Source organism: Emydura macquarii, unplaced genomic scaffold (genome assembly GCF_026122565.2).
Source record: "Emydura macquarii macquarii isolate MOO-44397 ecotype Brisbane River unplaced genomic scaffold, CSIRO-AGI_Emac_v2 contig_3488, whole genome shotgun sequence".
In the NCBI taxonomy this organism is placed as follows: domain Eukaryota; kingdom Metazoa; phylum Chordata; order Testudines; family Chelidae; genus Emydura; species Emydura macquarii.
This window is the reverse complement of record NW_027133625.1, coordinates 65,247-86,610: the sequence shown is the minus strand read 5'-3', so window position 1 is coordinate 86,610 and position 21,364 is coordinate 65,247. Positions and strand designations below refer to the sequence as shown.

At 40.2% G+C, this 21,364-nt stretch overlaps 1 protein-coding gene across 3 annotated transcripts in view; it reads right to left on the bottom strand.

The window, feature by feature from the left end:
• Positions 1-21,364, bottom strand: part of MXD4 (MAX dimerization protein 4) — a 58,875-nt gene that overhangs the window by 5,885 nt on the left and 31,626 nt on the right. For all 3 annotated transcript variants that reach the window (XM_067535381.1, XM_067535379.1, XM_067535380.1), the window contains exons 4-5: positions 7,751-7,865; positions 2,235-2,394 (exon numbers count right to left, since the gene is read on the bottom strand). In XM_067535381.1, the coding sequence (XP_067391482.1) occupies positions 2,235-2,394; positions 7,751-7,865 (275 nt within the window). The remainder of the gene's footprint in view (positions 1-2,234; positions 2,395-7,750; positions 7,866-21,364) is intronic.

Below are 21,364 nucleotides of genomic sequence, written 5' to 3'. Positions count from 1 at the left end.
TGGAAAGATCATCTCTAGGGCTAAAAAAATAATAGTATAGCTCCCAAGACAATACTAGCAGTCTTTGCTGACACTATCAACAAGGGTGACAGTTAGTGACAACTGTGGGATGGCTATATGTCCACTAAGAATGGGACAGATACCAACAACTCACTTCACACAAGCCACTGAAAATCGATCATTTGGTAACAAGTCTGAGTAACTCACAACGAACAAGGGATTAGCACTGGTGCCCTAGAGTTGAAAGATCCATGTTTTATGACTAATACTTTGAATCATACAACACAAACTTTTGGTGATGAGAATCAGCCTGGACAAAATTTTCAAGCATTTTCTGGTCTGAATAATGCTTTACACAGAAATAAAAATCTATTAATATAATTTATGGGAAGAACTAATTCTTCACAAAAAGAACTCTAACCATGTATTGCTAAATAAAAAAAATTGGCAAGTGCATTTGTAAGTGCTGAATGGCAGTACAAAACTCCTAACGTATTACTACAGCTGGTCAAAAAACTGACATTTTTTGCCAAAATTTTCAGACATTTTGAAGTCACTTTCATTCTGCGGATTTCAAAATGGAACAATGTTTTGTTTATTTGAAATTTAAATTTTGTTTTTAAAAAAAATCTTTTTTTGATTTTTCCTTCCACCTTTTTTGATTTTGCCACCGAAAAAAGGGAAGGTAAACTCAGTGATGAATGAAAAAATTGACTAAATTTTTTGTCTTCCAGCTTCTTTGGAAAAACTGAAAACATTTTTATGACAATTTCCGATTTAGAAAAAGCCTGTTTTTCAATTTAACTTTTTTTGTTTGAAAAATCTCAACCAGTTCTACTTAATTATCCAGAGAAGGAAGAACATGGAACAACCACAAGTTAAGCAGTATCAGAGACTTAGCAGACATCTGAAAAAAAATGTCCTAAAAACGAGTCAGATTCTGATATTCTTGCTCACAATGAGTAGCACCTTATTTCATAAACAGTCTCATTCATTTCAATGGGATCACTTTTGAAATAAAGTGTTACTCATCCTGACCAAGGATATCTGCATCGATCTACAAGAGCTCAATATTGTTCCCAGTGAAGTCAATGGCAAAACTACCACAGACTTAGAAAGGTGCAGGATCAAGTCCAAAGCACCAGTATGGTACATGCATATGACAAAAAATTGCACTGCAGTTACTTATAAACAAAAATTGTTATCAAAATAATAAATTTAACTTGTGATAGCAAGTAACCAAAACCAGGAAATAAAAAGCTAAATTTGATATGCCACCCCCTTAAGTCACAGCTGGCAAAATTAGGACCTATCTTCAAAGAGGACATCATTACCTTTTAAGAAAATGAACACTGACTATATCCGTTATTAGTAACTTCCAGTCAAAATAAAATATGTAACACAAGAAGTGATACACAAGATAAATATCTACTAGGGGATATTATCCTTGACACAGGTGTAAAATTTCCATTAATCTTAGTGGGAAATCAACACATTAATCGGGAGAGAATAGGCCCCAAATGTATTATTAAAATCATGGCATAAAGGAATTTATGTTGTTATTCACTCAGTAAGATAGTTGCCAATACTGTAGCTTTTACATTTCTGTATGGTTTACTGCTGTTACAATCCTGGCTTGTTACAGTGCTACTCACATCTCCTTATAGAAAATGATGAATGAGCTACTAGATCATGAGCCAGATCATCAGCTGATGAAAATCAGGATAGGTCCATTGATTTCAATAAACTCATGAAGATTTTCAGCAGCTGAAGATCTTGCCCTTAGTCTCAAGTACTGTGGGCTACAGCAGCTGGAAACATGATGTAGTCAATTATATTAATTGCAATACATCTAATTCACAATACATTTTCTAATATGTTAACCAATATATATTAGAAAAATACTTACAATAATCTAATTATTAATACAAACTTGTAATGTGCAATATAGAAGACGAACAATAATCTATCAGATTGGAGTAAATTTCATTTTTAATACTTGCATTGATTCCCAATTTACCATAAATACTCTCAGCTAGATTCTGCATTACTCATGTGAAGTAGTAACCTCACTTCGTGATTAGTCCCCCTGATGACATAAGAATGTACAGAGAATACAACAGCTTACACTGGGACTGCACGCAGAATAAGACACTTCTAAATTTGATTAAGGGTGGCAGACGCTGGTCCAAAGTTTTAATAAACCAGAAGACCTCTACCTCTTGCTAGATTACCTTGTTCAGAATCAGTGGATATTGTTGATCCCATACTGTCAGTGCGGATACGTTCCATGCCCTGCACGGATAGCTGTTCCAATCTGCGTTTGAGGTAGCGGTGCTCCCGCTGTAATTGTTCTTTAATATTTAGAGCTTTTCGGTCCTGTTCTTCCAATTTCTTGGGGGGAAGAGGTGGTTTGTGAAAAATAAATTAAATAATTAATGTATACCAATTTTTAAATGTAAGTAACTTGTTTCAAAATATTTTAGTCTATTTCTCCTATATATATAATATTAAAAATACAAATATATACCATGGGCCAAAATCTCTTCTTTAGTTCCACTGGCTTCAGTAAAATTTCAACTGTTGAAGCCAGCAGTAAGTTTGGCCCATAACAGAACACCTATTCTTGGAAAATATCCCTTAGAAATTGCTGTGCCGCTGGTAAAGCTGTCTCAGACTAAGTCCCAATTAATGTTGTATTAGTGCTGGGAATTACTTAAATCATTGTACCAAGTATTAACAAAAGAAATGAAAAACAGGCCATATTAGATTAATACAGAATAAAATAATAAGTAAGAACCAGTTTTCAGTCAGAATGTAATGCTTCCATAAGTGTAAAATGGGTTTTAATAATAGATTTTAAGGTCAAAACGGACCATTCTGGTCATCTAGTCTGACTTCCTGCATAACGCAGGCCAGAGACATTTTACTACTTAAGGCTATGCATTAGTTAGGCAATACTGTGACATCACTAAAATAGAAATGGTTTGCTAATGGTGAATTTTCTACTTGTACATTGTATTTGCTTTCCCCCAAATTTCTCTTGAATAAGTACTGTTCATATATTTTTCATGAAATAGGAGTGTTAATCCAAATGTCCTAGACAAAAAAAATCAATCAGGTAACTATATTGTCTTCCCAAAATTTTCCTTGTAGTTTTAATAAAAGAAGTTACCGATCAGTTAATACTCAAAGCAAAAACAAAAAAACAACACTCCCAATATTTGTGCCATGTTGCTTAGATAGATGGCTGCATTATTAATAATCAATTATTTTCTGAGATTTTGGCTGAGCCTTTTTTTGCCAAATCACCTACAATCATTTATGGAGGAAAAAATAGAAGATACTACACTAACATGGAAGTAAATATAAAGAAGCCTGGGATCATATGCAAAAAATATCCACGAATCAACACCCTTTCACATGTACGTGTCATACATCTTCCTCAGAGACCAGCTCCATTAAAGATAAAAATAATGTCCTTTTTTTTGCTAGTTGGTCCAGAATGATGCAGGAATTACCAGTAGGAGTTTGCTATAGATGCCCTTACTTTAGCTGCCTTCACATGACGACCAAGATTCAAGAGACCTATTAGGAAGGACCAGAGCTACTAGAAGGACTCTTTGCTCATCATATGAATGTATTTATGCCTGATTTTCTAGAGGATAGTGCTGCGTGAAAGTGTGCAGCAAACAGCAGGTTGCCGTCCTGAATGACTCCAAAGATCCTGCTGTTTCAGAGTAGCCATCATAAAATAGACATACTGATCTTTCGAAGGAAGGAATAATTTGCACTGTTGATTTTGGACATTTGCCTGGATGAACAACAAAAGGTGCAGCAGCCTCACATTAAGACTTATACAAGGCAAGGCAGCATTTTTGTGTGTGTGTGTGTGTATATAATACATAGATACAACATTCAGAAATGAAAGAAATGTTCATTGGCAACACCTGGTTTAAGAAGAAGGCCAAGCAGAGGTGGACATGGATCTTAGCAAATGTGAAGAGCAAGAACAAGATCGACTATATTCTGATGGATAAACACCACATTATACAAGACATTTCAGTAGTGCCATCATTTAACACTGAGAGTGACCATTGCTTGCTTAGAGCGAGGCTTAACTTCAACGAAAGGATGGAGAAGAAAGTGCTACAGATGGCAAATCAGACACAGCAGTCAAAAATATTTGATACAGCAATCTTGAAAGCGAACATTCTAAGGAAGACTGGAGTCTTGCAGATGCAATGAGGATTATAAATACTCTGCTGATAAGATGAGGCAATGTGTGAAATCAGCCAAGAAAAAAAGACCAAAAAAAGCGAAGGGAAGAATCTCAGAGGAAACGAGTAACTTGCTAGAGAAGCAGAGGAATATGAAATGAAATGGTGACTCCTTTCTCTGTAAGCTGATAAGAAGAAGACTAAAGAAGGACTTCGAGAAGTACCAAAATGAAAGGTTCTTAAAGACGGCTGAAGATTGCAGAAGCATCAAAAAATGCAAGTGGGAATTGATGCTGTACAGGTTGACAATAATGGCATTGAAGAACAAGGACGGGAAAGTAGTAATAGATAGAACAGAGATGGAAGTGGTCTGCAAAGATTTTTACACTGAATTGTTCGCATCCCAAATAAAACATTCCATTACCAAAATGTCAATAGACCAACAAGCGTGTACTCCCAGTCCTCGTCAGTGAAAGTTCAACATGCAGTTTATCAAAGGAAAAGCTCCAGGAAAAAGATGGGTTGACAACCGAAATGATAAGAACGAGGAGCTAAGACCTCTGGAAAATCCTTGCTCACAGGTTTAGCTGCTACTTAGAAATGCAGAAGATAGACTCCTTCTAGCTAGAGGATAACACTGTTTTGCCGCACAAGAAGGGCCACCAGTAAAGATCTAAAGAACTATCATCCAATATGCCTGCTCTCACGTTTACAAGCTATTCACTAAAATAATAACAAACCAACTCTCACAGACTCTGGACGAGAAGCAACTGAGATAGCAGGCAGGTTTTCGAAGGAATTTCAGCACAATGGACCATGTCTTCACTATAAACTGGCTATTGGAGCGCTCAAGGGAATACAAATTCCCTTTATGCATTGCCTTCATCGACTAAGAAAAAGTGTTTGAGGGCACTGAGATCAATGCAGTGCTGAAAGCTCTTGCAGAGCAGGGCATCGGACACAAATTACATCAAATTACTAAAGGAAGCAAACTCTGACTGCACTACAGATATAATTCTGTATGACGCTCCCCTCTGCATCCCAATCATAAAAGATGTGAAGCAAGGACTCTTCAGAGTCTGCGTCAAAATGGTGATGAGGCAGATGAACTAGAAGGGTGGAATCAATGTCAGAGAGCAGTTAAATCATCTAGATTTGCGGACAATAACATGTTGATTGCTGAAAACACTATCAAACTACAGAAAATGCTGTGAGAGCTCAACACAAAAAGCAGCCAAGTCAGACTGAAAGTGAACCACTCCAAAACTAAATTTATGTGGTCTGATGCCCTGCCAAAAGCCCAAATATTAGTTAAGGGAAAACAAATAGAAATTGAAGAATACGTCTACTTGGGCCAATACATTAATATGTGCCACGATCAGAAAGGTGAACTCTCACGAAGAAAGTAAGCTGGTTGGTGAGCATTTAATTCTATCAAGGATGTCCTCCAAGGAAAAAAATCTATAAGGCAATACATGCCAACCTCTTCCACTTAACAGTACTGCGGCAATGTTGTACGGCAGTGAAACATAGGGCACTGACGAAGACAGAGGAGCAACAACTGTCTGTCACATCCCTCCAGAGGGCAATGGAGAGAAGAATTCTAGGGATTTCAATCCTGGACCAAATCCCTAATAAAGTGATCGGACTGCAAAGTGGAGGTCTGGATGTCATTGTTGAAAGCAGGTACAATAAAATGTGATGGACCGGGCCTATAGCGAGGTTACTGAATTCATGGACTGCAGCTGTCGCCATGTGGTACCCATGGGAATTGAAACAACAACTCAGCCGACCTCCAAAGAGATGGGAAGATTTTGTCGTGAAAAGGCATGGCCGTACATGGAGAAGGAAGGCCAGGATAAGAGAAGAATGGAAGATGTGTTGTGATTGGCGCAATCTATACGACAGCTGAAGGACTGATCGATCAAAGTGACCCCATTCTAACTGGAAGAGAGATTAGCCCACATACACTTGTTGATTTATCAAACTACCACACCCCAACTGATCAGATTTCCTTATTCTCCAGCTGCTACTTATCTGCTATGAACTTGAGCTCTACAGAACACTTTGGCCTTTAACTCTTGATCGACAGACAGACTGAAAACTCTGTCCAATTCTTCAGTGCAAATATCAGTCTGTTGAGAGAAGGGAATGACATGTTCAAAATCTACTAAAGTGACACTGCTACCTTAGCAATAGTGAAGGAAGAAAGGCACTAATGTAATCGGTCATTGCAGGTGCAATAGCAGGCCCAGCTAGTCTTCAGAAAAGTAGTACTGACAACTTGAAAAGCTTTTACACCTGCTGGAAAGAAGCAATCCAGCAGCAATTCAAAAGGAATAGTTTCAGTTTAGCTCTTTAAAAAGAAAAGCTATTCACTTTCCAAAAATGGGAGATTAACTGTAAAGTTCAGAGTGACCAGGGAACAAAACAAGCAAAGGGAATTTATTCCTAGCTTTACTGTCATCTGAATGATGGTCCCATGGTTAGTCGCACAAATTTGTCACTTTTCAATTCAAATCATAGTTCTGCATTCTGTAGTACACAGGTAGTATCACTGACAGACAAGAACAAATAGAGTATTCATGGCCTTTCATTCATTTTAATCTAAACTATAAATATGAGATGCCTGATGCTCAGCACGAATAAATTGTGTAGCTTTATTGAAGGAAATGGAGCTACAAAGATTTACACCAGCTGAGGATCTGAATATTATATTTGTTACTAACAAGGATGACTTTGCTTACCTTCATCTACAATATTTGACAAGAGCTATATGTTCCACTCCTGTTAGTTGCATACTTAATATAGTGCTGTATGACAGCACTCTCATATTTCAGATGTTTTACTATAAAGTACTATATTACTTTTAACAACTTTTCTTTTTACATGATGAACTTTGCTGTAACTTTGGAATGGACCAACTGAATGGCTACAGTACTGAACACAAAACCAGAATTGTTTTAAATAATTTTTTGTTATATTCAATTGTAGAGCAGATTAAAAAATATTCTGAAAGCAGGAGCCATCATTTCAGTTTCCTTTAAATGGCTGTCAAACACGAGAAGATCTAGTTGTCAAGGTACAGGGCACATAGTGTTACTAATAGCCATAATCTTTCCCATCAATTATTTCATCCCTGAATAGGGTTGCTTTTACATTAAAAGCAATGCAGTAGCATACTAACCTGCCCCAGCCTTTCAAAAAAATCAGAGCATGGCCATTATTGACTTGTGCATTATGGTTATAAGGCAGAGTATAAACCAGTAGAGACTGAGCAGAAACCACCAACATTTTACATGCATGGTTAGCAAGTTCATTTTTAAAGTGTCACTTCAGATGAAACAATATTTGATCCAGTGGTTGAAGCATTTGTGTTTAATAAAGATCTGGACATAAGGAAGATCATTAATACTACATGTGGATTTACTGTTAAAAAAAAAAAAAAAAAGTTCCTTCTCAACCAATACACATTCCTGAAGGTTCTGCTTTAAAGAAAACTAAGTATGGATGGATATTTTTGTTTTTACCTTGATATGCATCTTGGCTCTTTTCAACAGACTTAGAGTGGTGTGTCTGGTGCTATCTGGCCCAAGAGGCACAAGCTGTTTTAGCTGCTCCAAATATAGCCGGAGTTTAGCCCGTCTGAAATAATTAAAAATGAAGAATGTTGTAGTAAAGTTATCCAGTAATAGCATATCCTGTATGCAAACACCATCTGCTTTGCAGGATTTCTGTACAGAAGTTGATTCAGCAGCAATGGCTTCCTTTCCTCTCCCTTTGTAAAAGATTCAGGCCCAAAGGTCACTTGAAATAATACTTGGCACCTCTATAGTGCTTTTCATACCTGGATCTCAAAGCAGTTTGCAAGGATGAGTATGAATCATTATCCCTATTTCAGAGAGGGGGAAACAAAAACAGAGATGTGGCCAAGGCCACAAAGTGAATCCATGGCAGAGCAAGAAAGAGAAAATGGGCTCAATCCAACTGCTATTCATGTCAGAGTGATTTTTTTCAATTGATTTAAATGGGAGTTGGATTGAGCACAATGTCTCTTGACTCCTGTGCCCTACTTATTAGGACAAAATGTTCCTCCAAAAATAATACCTTTTATCTTTTACCATACATCAAGAATGGTGTTTACAGTGCAAACAAAAGGGGAAAACTAGGAGTTACAACCATGGTGTATTCTGTCATGTTTACTACAATATTCCTTCATAAGTAACACTTCTTCTAACCACAACAATCTGCCTCCTACATTAAATAACACCCAGTCCCTCAGTAAAAGGAAAGATGGTAAACATCTACAAGCTGGTATTCTGTATGTGTTTTTAAAGCATTCTGTGTTTTCTTTCACCAACTGGCTTGGCAGTAGACAAACAGAATAGTCTGTGAAATATTTTTACTTTAGAACTCTAAACAAAGCAAGTAAAAACAAAACATTCCAAGAATATATTTCTGCATTTAAAAAATATACTTCCTATTTTTTTTGTACATACAATTGAACAAGAAGCAATATGAAGTTAATTTGTGTCTTTACAATGAAGTGGACATCTAAGTGATTACTTGAGCAATGTTTGTAATCTTTTCTGTCCATCTTATCTCAGTGGGAAATTAAAATCAGCATTATTCATATGTATTTGCATGAATGAGCATTTTTAATATCAGAGAATATTAAAGTCTTAATAAACTGATGATCTTGAGGCTGCCTAAGACCCCAGAAGCAGTAATAAAAATAATTAATAAAGAATAAAAAAATTACAAATGTGCCATGAATAATCATTTTATGCAAAGATATAACTTTTTTTTTCAATTCTGCTACATGCTGCAGTAAATCAAACAATCTTATCATAGTAATTATTTGCTTCTGAACAAGATGTGCTTACACTTTGCTTTTTTTTTTTAAATTACTATTTAGAACAAGTGTTCAACATCAACATTTAAGAGTCTAAGACAATTTATAATGCATAAAAGGCCATGTAATCTGCATGAACAAAGACAGAAGACAATCCTGTAGAAAAATAATTGAGTTCTTTATGACAGATGAACTATTATAATACAGATAATTGCAAAACATGACTTCTATAGTATTGCATGTCTGACTACATATCATACTTGTTAGTTACTGTTTATTGATTGTATAAATATTAGCATAATTATAATCAATACAATAAATTTATTAAAATGGCATGATAGTAAAAAGTTCTAATATGAGAGAATATTTTCTCTGTCAGCCAATCTGGAAAGGAGAACACTGCTGAAAAATGTGATGTCTCTGGAGAAAGATTACCACAAGATTTCCGTCTGTGCATGGGGTCTTGTGTTTAAATACAAGGCTTTAAATTCACAATCTAAACTTTAAAAAGGGGAAAAGATTCCATGAATAGGGCCACCATTCAACAACCTGCTCAAATATGCACCTCGCTCTAAACACGAGTAGCCCATTGCATACGAATACCTAAGACGCGTGGTGAGTCAGAATTAGAACTAGAATTTACTTCTACAAAAGCAGAAATTTTTTATCTATATATCTGTAACATTTAAAAGATGTCTGGGAATGGTTTTGTTTTGTTTTTTGAATTAACAATTTGCTGCTTGGATGAAAACTAGTGTAAACATTTTCAAAAGGGTCCTCTAAATTTGCATACAGTCATTTCTGTGTGCAAGTAACAGACTTTGGATGCACCAGCAGGACTTTTGCACATCCATCAGGAGAGTTGAGATTAAGGTACAAGCAGCAATGAAACAGATGAGAATAGAAGACAAAGTGGTGCAGTAAAAAGTTAAATAAACTGTAATATAGCAATCAATAGATTAACAGCAGCTAAATTATGTAGAAATATACAGGACTGTTAACAAATGGGATTTGTATTCTTAATCTGGAAAAATTTGTATAAAAATGGAACCTTCTTACTAAACGTACTTGCTCTCTGATTGCTCAGAGAAATGTCTGCTGACTTAAATGACACAATAAGGTTTTACAACTCTTCAGCATGGAGAGCTTTAAAACAAATAGAAATTAAACACACGAGTTCCAGTGGAAGTAGTTTTATCTATTTATTTTCAAAGCATCTATTCCTTTCCATTATGTGCAACTCAGAGATTGCAGCGTTTGTGCATAGTAATGAGAGAGAAACTGACTAGACTATTTTCACTGATCAGTGACAAAAAGACAAATGATGTTAACAATGATAAGCAAATTCCACTTTTAAAATGTCTTCATTTTTAATAATCTACAGTGTTATTTGTAACATAGATAAGGAAATTGTCCTTTAAAATGATTAACCTGATTAACTTCAGCCTGTTTTACAAAAAGCAGACTTCATCATCTGTTTAAAGTATCTGTTTAGATTTACAAAAACACATTTGCAAACCCTCAGAGCTATACAAGATTTCAAAACATAAGAATGAAAATTCTATACAGATAAAGACACTCAGCCAGTCCACCTGCTTTAAAATGGAGGTTACTCACTTATAACTTGAACTTTTTTTGAGATATGTGATCCCTATCTGCACTCCACATGTGGGTACACATTCGCTCCATGCACCTGAGACCAGATTTGTAGCAAGCAGTGTCCATTGGTGTATGACTGTGCAGCTGCTCTTGTGCTCTGATCTGAGGGCATAAATGGCAGTACAGACCAATACCTCTCCAGTTCCTCTTCTTACCACAAATCAGACAAAATCTGCAGCAGAGGGGCAGGAGGGTGGGTAAGGGAATAGAGATAGTGACCACACGCCTCAAAGAATCTCCAGTTACAGGTGAGTAACCTACATTTCTTCTTCAAATCCTGGTCCTTATATGCATTCCACACATGGGTGATTAGTAAGCAGTACTCAGAGGAGGGTGCAAGGATGCAGTTGGCAAAGATAGCTGTAACACCACTGTCCCAACTGCTGCATCTGGAGAAGAAGCATGGACTAAGGCGTAATGTCTTGTGAAGATGTGGATGGAACTCCAGGTGGCCACCTTACAAATATCCAGAATAGGTACATCTCAAAGTGATGGTGCTGAAGTTGCCTGTATTCTAGTGGAATGGGCCTTATCCCTTCTGGGGAAGGGACATGAGGCAACTAATACCAAAAGAGTATAAATCCAGAAATACATTTAGAGCGTCTCTGATCAGATAATTCTCATCCCCATGCTTATTCAGCTCTAGCAACAAAAAGCCTGGGCATTTTTCTCACTGGTTTTGCCCTCTGCAGGTAAAAAGCCAGAGCTCATCTGATGTCAAGAGACCAAAAATCTCCCCCCTATTCCTCCAAATCACGAGGTTTGGGAAAGAAAACTGGTAAGTGAATAGGTTGATTCATATGGAAATCAGAGCTCATCTTAGGAATGAATTTCAGATGGAGATTAAAGAAACCTTCGTATGAAATATGATGTATGGTGGGACTGCCATCAGAGCTCCTAATTCACTAACCCTTCTAGCTGATGTAATAGTGACTAGGAAGGTGCCCTTCGTGGAGAAGAAGGACATGGAACAAGTAGCCAGCAATTCAAAGGAAGCTCTGGTAAATGTGGAAAGTGAAGTGCTATTGTTAAGTTGGCTTCATAACTGGTTGGCAGGCTCTAACTTGTTGGGTGAGGAAAAACTAGTATAGCCTTCAACTGGAGAATGAAAGATACTCATTGCTGCTAGCTGGACTCGTGGCAAGCTAACAGAAAGGCTTGACTTCTTGAGTTGAAGGATGTAGTCAAGAATAGTAGGAATACCCATGCCCCTAAGTAGAACTGGTTCTATTGTGCCCAGGTGGAGAAGGGTTTCTATTTTGCCAGATAGCATTTTCTGATGGGGTCTTTTCTGCTTCGATTGAGAATAAACTGGACATTCTCTGAACATGAACATTCTAGATCTAACACCCATCCAAATGGATCTAACACCTCACTAGGCTGTGAGGTGGAGGGGCTGGATTGGTCTTATCTTACTGTTCTCTTGGGTCAACACGTTCAGGAAGGCTTGGATGCTGACAAGAGGTCGGACTGACATCAGCAGAAGGTCTGGAAACAAGTATTATCTTGGCCAGTTGTGTGCAATGAGAAGGACTCGAACTTTGTCATGACAAATGTTTCTCAGTACCAATAGTAGTAGTGGAATGGGAGGAAAGGTCCGTCCAGGATAGAAGAGCATCAATCTTGGAGTCCTTGCCCAGAGCTGCTCTGGAGCAATATAGATTGAATTTCTTGTTTGTCTGGACGGCAAACAGGTCCCAGGATGGCATTCACCACTGGATGACTATCATGTTCAGGATTGAATTGTGTAACTCCCATTCATGGTCTGGGGAGAAATGTTTGCTGAAACTGTCCACCAGAGAATTCTGTGTACCTGATAGCTACGTTCCCACAAGTGTTATGTAGTTCCAGATGTACCAGTTCCATAAGTTGATTGCCTGTACACACAAGAGAAGGGATCTTGCTCAACCCTGTTTACTTATATAGAAGACAGTCATCACGTTGTCTGACATTATCTGGACATGGCAGGACTGAATAAGTGAAGGAATGCATTGCAGGCTAGGCGGACTATGTTCAGCTCTAGAAGGCTGATACGCATCATGGCTTCTTCTTCAAATAGTGTCCCTATGGGTGCTTCACTATAGCTGTATTTGCACTCCTTTGCCTCTAATAAGAGATATTCGGTAGCAGTGTCCGTTCAGCCCACACATGTGCTCTTCCTCCCTCATAGTCTACCTCGAGGCTTCTTAGCCCTGCGCTGGCGGACCCCCCCTCAATTTCTTCTTGACCACCTAATGGAGCAAGCAGTTGTCCTTTCCTGATGTGCGTCATTACCATCAGTAGTACTTGTTTTTGTTTCTTTTGTTCTCCTTAATAATTAGTGCTTCCTTCATATCCGGTTAGGATTTAAAAAAAAAGGGAAGGAAAAAAAGGAGAAAGAAGAACTATTTTAGTTTACAGTTCCCGCCCTGTCTGGGAGGATTCCCCTTCAGGGGTGTTTAGAAGACTCTCTAAATTCTTTCAGTTTAAAAAAAAAAAAAGGACTCCCCCTGTAAAGGCTCCCAAAAAAAAAAAAAAAGAGCTCCAAGCCCCCAAACCAAGTCATTGGCCAACCAGAGGGGTTCCCCAATGTGGCCACCTTGGTACCAGGGACACCCACCCGAAGCATGGAACCTAGAATGGGGCTTCTGCTATCAGCTCTGTGGCACTGCACGCTTAGAGAAGCTAGGGGCTCAGGCTCTGACGCAGGGGTACCACCCCCTGAAGAGAAAGACAATTACCGTGCCATTGCTAAAAGAGCGACACCGAGAAAACCGTCAGTACTAGGTGCGACAAAGCTCCCATCCAGGTAGTACTCTGCACCTTCTCAATCACCAGTACCAACGATGTACCATGGACACTCCTCCACGGTACCGAGTGAGTCCACGGTACCACATGAGTTCCGGTACTCTGAAGACCTGATGGTTGGGGAAGAATCGCAATCCCCATTACTCAGTACTGGGGCCCCGGTACTGAGCACATCCCAGCACCCAGAATCGCTCTCAGCACTAGGCTGTGTACCACCAAGACCCTTATCCAGTGATGATTCTGACAGTGATCAGGAGGATGTCATTTCCCTGGCCTCTCACTGTGGCCTGCCGTCACAGTACAAGGGACCTCCTCAATTCCATCAAGCCAATCCATGATCGTGATATGGGCCCCCTTGGGCACCCCCACCACCCAGGTCCTTCCCCCTTGGGTGATGTACATATCCCACACATTGCGGCCATCCAATGTTTCTCAAAGAGAATCCACTAGATGGTCTTCTACAGCCTGGCTGTCCAGAGCCCCTGAACCAGGGGAGGAGAAAGCTTTTGCAGAACAGAAAGAAGGACTCCTCCAGCAAACTTCTCTTTGTCTCTATCAGATGAGGCTGTAATGTCCCCTTCCTCCCCATTACTAGGTGATGATTTTAAGAACTTTCAGGATCTTACCAAGAGCATGGCAGATGATCTGCAGATTCCCCTACAGGAGGCAGATGCACATCACAAACTGGTGGATATTCTGCACACGTCCTCCTCGTCCAGAATTGCCCTCCCAAATAATGAGGTGATTCTAGATCCTGCCAAAGTCATCTGGCAGACACCAGCCTCCATTGCACTAACCTGCAAGAGAGCCAACAAAAAATACTACATTCCTCCCAAAGAGGCAGACTTCCTGTTTCCACATCCATAGCCCAACTCCATCAGAGCGGATGCGATTAATGCATGAGGCAAGCAACATCGTGCCAAGTTGACCCCATATGATTGGGATTGGAAAAGGCTGTATCTCTATAGGAGGAAGGCATATTCGTTGGCTACACTGCAGTTTAGAGTCACAAACTACCAAGCTGTCATAGACAAATATGATTTCATTAATTATGGGAAACTGAATACGTTTCTGGAACATTTACCAGAGAGACAAAAGGAGCAGTTTCAGGCCATTGTCAGAGAGGATCAGTTAGTAACCAGAACAGCGCTACAGCTGACACTCTATGCAGCTGATACGGCAGCCCTCTTGGTCTCCACGGGGTAATGAGGTGGGCTTCTTGGCTATACCTTTTTGGGTTGCCCAAAGAGCTGCAAAAGATCTTCAGTTTGAAGGGCCCAATCTCTTTGTGGAGAAAATAAACTCTTCTCTCCACATCTTGAAGGATTCCTAGGCCAAATTACACTTCCTGGGAATCGACACTGCAGGACAGAAGAGAAGATGTAGTTCTCAGCTACAGCACAAGTCACAACCTCCTTAATACCCACCGTCTCAGCACTATTAGGAGCCACAGCATAAAAGGTCCAGGGTTCAAAAGCGGAAGCAGTCAGCATTCCAATCCAGGACCTCTCTGACCACCTCTTCTAAGCACTTTTGATGGGTTAGTCGAGGGCCTGAACACTTATCTTGCAACATCAGCTGCCTTCTACACACTTTTGGAAGTCACCTGGCCCTCTTTCACAGCAATTGGGAGAATATCACCAACAGATGGGTCCTGGAGATTATTTCGAAGGGTTACACCATTCAAATCACATCCCTTCAGATCTAAGGGCATTAAACAAATACATGACGGTGCAGAAGTTCAAGGTGGTCATGCTAGCAGCCGTTATTCCAGCTCTAGAGCAAGGAGATTGGTTTTCTGCCCTCAACCTACAAGATGCCTACTTCTATATCCCACGTGCATTTGCTCCAGTTTTGCCCACCAAACCAGAAGCCATGACTTGCTGGAAACTATTATCTTGGTATTCATGTTGTCTCTGTCTTGTGAATAAACAGAATGGAGCCAAGCCTGCAAATAGTGAAGTTGGAGTCTGGTAAACGGCATGTAATGTAAATAGACCACATGGCCTAGTACAGAAAGATAGACTCTGGCTGTGGTTTGAGAATGACTTTTATCTTCAAGTTGTTCATGGCATGGAACTTCTCCATAGGGAAATATGCCCTTGCTGAAACTGAATCTAGGGTTGCCCTTATAAAGTCTATAGTCCTTGTGAGAATCAAAGTGGACTATTCTTCATTTACACAGACTCCCAAGGATGCCAGGAGACTAAGTAAGAATATGGCTGCTGACTGGTTCTGCCCTTTGGCAACCAATTGTTCCAGTATGGGAAGATGATGTACCCATTTCATCTCACTTGGGCTGCCACCACTGAGAAGACTTTCATGAAGACTCTGGTTGCTTTGGCTAGTTCGAATGGAAGAACTCTGAACAGGTAGTGTTCCAGTCCTACCAGAAACCTGAGGAACCTTCTGTGGGACGGATGAATATCCACATGAAAGTAGCACCTTTTATGTCGAGAGCTACCAACCCTGTGCCCTCCTCTAAGAAAGGGATAATTGATGCCAGCATAATCACTCTGAATTCTGACTTGCGAATAAAAAAGATTTAACTGATGAAGATAGAGTATGGGCCTCCAGCCTCTGTTTTTCTCGGGAACTATGAAGTATAGGAGGTAGAACCTCTTTCCCTCAAAGCTGAGGAGGTACTTGTCCTATAGCTGCTCTCTGGAAGACAGAACCCACCTCCTGATGGAGAATCTTGTGACCGTGGTCCCTGAAGACGGGTTGGGAAAGAGTGTAGTGAAGGGGAGGGCAAAGGAACTCTCTAGTGTAGCTGAAGTGGATGATCTTTAGTACCCACTTGTCTGTTATTGACTTCCAGTTGTGTGCAAAGAGGGCAAGATGGACATCAAATGTTTGGGGGGCAATATGTAATGGCATTAATAGAGGTATGCAGTTCTTGTGTGTCCCATCAAAAAAAAACCCAGGTAGTGGATGGGGTTGGACAATGGGAGGTGAAGTTTAAAAAGCTATACATCTGGGGTTTTGCACTCTCTGTCATTTACTTTGAGGTCTGTAAGCATGCTGGTGATAAAACACCAGGAGGGGGAAGGGTCTGGGTCTATAAGTTTGTTATCGTGTTTCCTCTTTGGGGCCAGGGTGTAAATGCCCAGGGAGTGGAAGGTTGTCCTATAGTCCTTTATGGAATGAAGTGACTCATCCATCTTCTCACGGAAGAGATTGGACTCAAAGGGTAAATTCTTGATGGTATTCTGGACTTCCCTGAGGAGCCCTGAAGAGTGAAGCTATGATCTGCAATTCATGACAATGGCCATGGCAATGACTCTAGATGCAGTCAGTATTGGCAGTATCCGCTGATGCCTGTAATGATGTCTTAGCCACCAGCTAGACTCCATCAATGAGGGCTTAGAATTGAGCTTTGTCCTCCTGGGGAAGTTTATCTTTGTATTCCACAAATTTACTGTAATTTGTGACGTATTTTGCTAACAGTGATTCTAAATTGAAGGATGGTAGATAAGAATATTTTTTCATCCCAGAACATCTAGTTGTTTATCACCCTTGTCATATGGAGCTGACCTAGGATGCTGTACTCTCGTTCACTCTGTCACCGCCTGCACCACCAAGAAATTTGGTGGTGGGCAGGTAATCAGGAATTCTGCCCCTTTTGCTGGGACGAAGTAGCAAGGATGCTTTTCCACCCTTTTTGGTATAGGAGGCAAGCCGGTGCCACACTGTCCTAGCAGGTTTCATAATGGCTTCATTCACTGGGAGAGTCACCCTGCTAGGGCCAGAGGGTTGAAAAACGTCCAAGAATCTGTTGGGTGTGTCATGGACCTTCTCAAGAGGGATCTGGAGCTCAGTCGTGACCCTTTGTAAAAGATCCTGGTATCTTCTGCGGTCATCAGGCAGCAATGGAGATGATGAAGCAATTGCCTCATCCTGTGAAGAGTATGACACACCCATTGGGACCATCTGAACCTTTGGATCCAGTTTGACTTCCTCCTTCACGTATTCCAATAGAAGCTGTTGGTACCAGCTATGGCAAGTTAGTCGGTGTGATTTCTGCACAGATCTCAGGCGTCTAGTGTAGGGATCCCATAGCCCCCAGTAGGCTAATGTAATGTGTCAAGTGGATGGAGGGACCCCCAAGGCACTGGAAACCATCAGTCCCTGTGATATTTGTGTCTGATAGGAGGGCAGCTCCAAGATCTCCTAAATATTCTGTCCAGGTTAGTCTCTCTCCAAGAAAGTGAAGTCTCATCAGATTCCTCCAATAAGAAATTAGGTTCATGTTCTGCCAGGGATACTGGAGGAGGAATGCTCTAACTTGTAGACATAGTGGAGGAGAGTCTCTTTCTTCAAAGTAATCTCCTCCAGTGTAGAGATATCTCTGATGAGGACTGGACCAAATAAGAAAAGAGACTGTGGATATGGTAAGGCAAAAATATCCTCTAGGGAGGCAAAAGTCTCAGTTTAATCCAGAGTTCAGGGAGTACCAGAGATTGGTAGCAACAGATCTGGGATGTTGAAGGGTGGAACTGTCATTGGCTGAGGTGGTACCATGAAAGAGAAGTCCAGAGTGGAACTTGCAGATGAAGCCATCAGATGTCACTCCTTTGGTCTATGAGTTGAAGCTGGAGCTGGTACCAACAGATCCTGCCCCTTTCATGCCTTCCCTTCTTGAATGAAAGATTTAAGCAAACTTAAGTCCATAAAACCCATGTGTGAGGACTCGCCTGACTTGAGCTGAGTTGGGGAGATATCTTTGCTTTTAGAGGCAGATCTGGAAGGGAATCTGTCCTTGTGTCTAAGGCCATGCCCCTAACTCCCATGAAAGGGATTTTTAGGATTAACGGACCCCACCTTGACCCTGAAGTTCATGCTCAAAGGGGCATACTCACAATCTGAGGCTGCCGTGCCTGGGGGTTTCCCTGGCCTGTGGCCTCATGGTCTTCTCCATGAGATGTTTCTTCAAACGTAGCTCCCATCCCTCACGGGTTCGAGGAGGGAAGGAGTGGCAAATGCTATACTTGCCGGTGATGTAAGCTTCTGTGAGAACATAAAGGCAGTGATGATGTTTGTCACTGATGGAGAATGAATGGGGGCAGGAGACACAGTTCTTAAACCTTGAGACTCTGGGCATAGTCCCTCTCTGTGAGGAAAACTTCCCAGAGCAGGAGAACTAAACTAACTATGAACATATAAAAGGACTGCTAAGACTATAAAAGACTATAAAAACTATATAACCATGTACAATATCTATATTACAGATTCAAAAAGAACAAGTATCGCTAAGGACACAGAATTCCAACTCAGGCCAGGCACTGTTAAGGAACTGGAGAAGGGTTTGTTTGCACCACCATTTATGCCCCTGGATCAGAGCATGAAGAGAGCAACTGCACTGACATGGACCAACAACAGACACTGCTTGCTACAAATCTCCAGTCTTAGGTGCATAGAGCACAGGCATACCCACGTGTGAAATACACATAAGCCCCAACACTTGAAGAAATAGAACATAATACCCTACAGTCATCAGCACATAATGTGCACATTTAAAATAAAGCCCACACTAATGAATATGACCTTATGATGAATTATCTCAAATGTCTTAGTTGGCAAGTCCTGGAAAAGTCTGGAAAAATATATTTGCCTTGTAGCATACCTGGAAGGTTAACAAGTCAATCTCCATCACATCAAAGGGGGAAACAAGTTCCAGAGTAGAGAAACTAATGGAATTCACCCTGCCAGCAGCAATTTCTCTTTTAAAAGAGGGAGCTGACAGCTTATTCACTTCCACTGATCATGACCATCCAGAGAGGGAGAAGTAATCTTTAGGGTAATCATGGACCAAAGCACATAACACTTTATAGGTCAAACACCTTAAATTCCACCAGAAAAATAAACCAAAAGCCAATGAGCTCATTGTGACGGTGTAATTTATTATCTGCGTGAAAACATGGTTCAGCAATGGGAAACCACATTATGTACCAGCTAAAGCTTCTGAGTAGAGCCCAATCTAAGGGTGACAAAACCATGGATAACTGTAATGAGGTCCATAAGAGGTCACACTCTTCTCATTACATGTGGATGGAATGAAGTAATCCTGACCACTGCTACATTTAGGCATCCAGAAGAAGCTAGGATTCTAATAAGGCCCCCAAATTATGAATCCCCAGCACTGCCACAGACACAAGGCCCACGAAAGCAGCACAGCTGACCCACCGCTGGGTGTAGGGGAGTAACAGAGACAACACACGAAAAGGTCCAAAATCCAATTTGAGGCCATGTGGCTTCATACTGTGCACAGACCTGCCTCCCTCCCGTGCTGCATTACACAGCCACTGTAGAGATCTCACTGATAGCATACTGGAAGTATAGAGTGCTCCTGCTCAGGCGTTCACTGGTCTGGCCTCCAACACAGTGAAACACTGCACTTCTGATGGTTTAGGCTCACATGCACCCACATAAGTGCACTCGGGTTTGGTCCTGAATTAGAGTTCCTGAAAATTTAGCAAAATGAATTACTAACAGCACAAACTTGGTAAGTATTCTAAAGAGTGGATACATTGAGAGCCAGCATGGTGGTTCAGCAGCTCCACATAAATAGATTCTAACTGGTTGGAAACCAACTTAATGCCTGGAAGTTGGGATTTTCTTAAACTGATTTCTAATGTATTCAATAGACACGTATTCCAGATGCTAATAGGTTAAACTGTTTTTACAAATGTACATATATGTTTACATAAAAACAAAGGTAAAGTTTATGTTTTATAAGTTTCTGAAAAGGCCAAGTCAATATCAACATTATGAACAGCTCTATCATTACAATTTACTGGCTGAGGAATATCAGTTGAAGAATTGCTTAAATCTGTATTATGGATGGCACTGCATGTAATTCAGCCATAAATCTTTCACATATGAGTTTGAATATGCACTGTGTGTGCATATGGCAAAGGACAAATATATTACATATTGTCATGTGAACAAGGTTCACGCAAACATATGGCTTAGAGAAATTGTAAAAAAAAACAGATTGTTCTTACCAAGTGTCAGAATTGACAAACAAATAATTACTAAATCCCAGGTTGTAAAAAAACAGCACAAAGAACTCTAAACACCACTCAGCCAGCAATTTAGTTATTTATACTCACTGAGTGACAGTATTATTCGGAAAATTTTCCAATCTTTTTTTAAAATGGCTCAGCTAAATCAACTTCAAAATCAGGTTAGAGCAATAGTGTACACCAGGTTTTAGGTAGTTTATGGTGGCCTGATCTGTTTTTACTGAACTGCTTTCAAGACCACTTCAAGTCTTGAAACTGGTTCTGTCAAAATGAGTCAGGCCTCTTTAGGCTGGGTCAACAACCTGGCTCTAACAAGTTTTAAAATTGGTTTAACTGAATAAGTTTTGTGTTAGGAAACTCTCCCAGTGTACATGGGCCCAAAATCTTAAAAACATGCCTCTTTAGCACATCAAGCAGTGGAATATTAGACTAAGCAGAAAAGCCTTGTGTATGCTAGAGAAATCTGTCATTCCAAGAACTTGTTTTACCACTGGAATGCTGGTTAAACACTTCAGGTTCACATACAAAAGTACTCCAACTAGTTTACATGCATTCTTGAGCAGGTTTAAGAACTAGTTCCAATGGTTTCAGTTTGAACCATTTTAGTGCCAGTGTCATCAATGTGAACTAGCTGAAATAGTTCAACTAGTTTCTCCCACTGTCCCAACATACAACGGTGGCTTTTTGAAATGTCCTGAAATCTACTGCTTTTGGGAACTCTTCTGGGAACTGCGAGACACCTCTGGGATACAGGAGGACTCAGAGTGCATTGCAAACAAAATGTTTTAGAACAGCACTAATGAGGGCAAGAGACA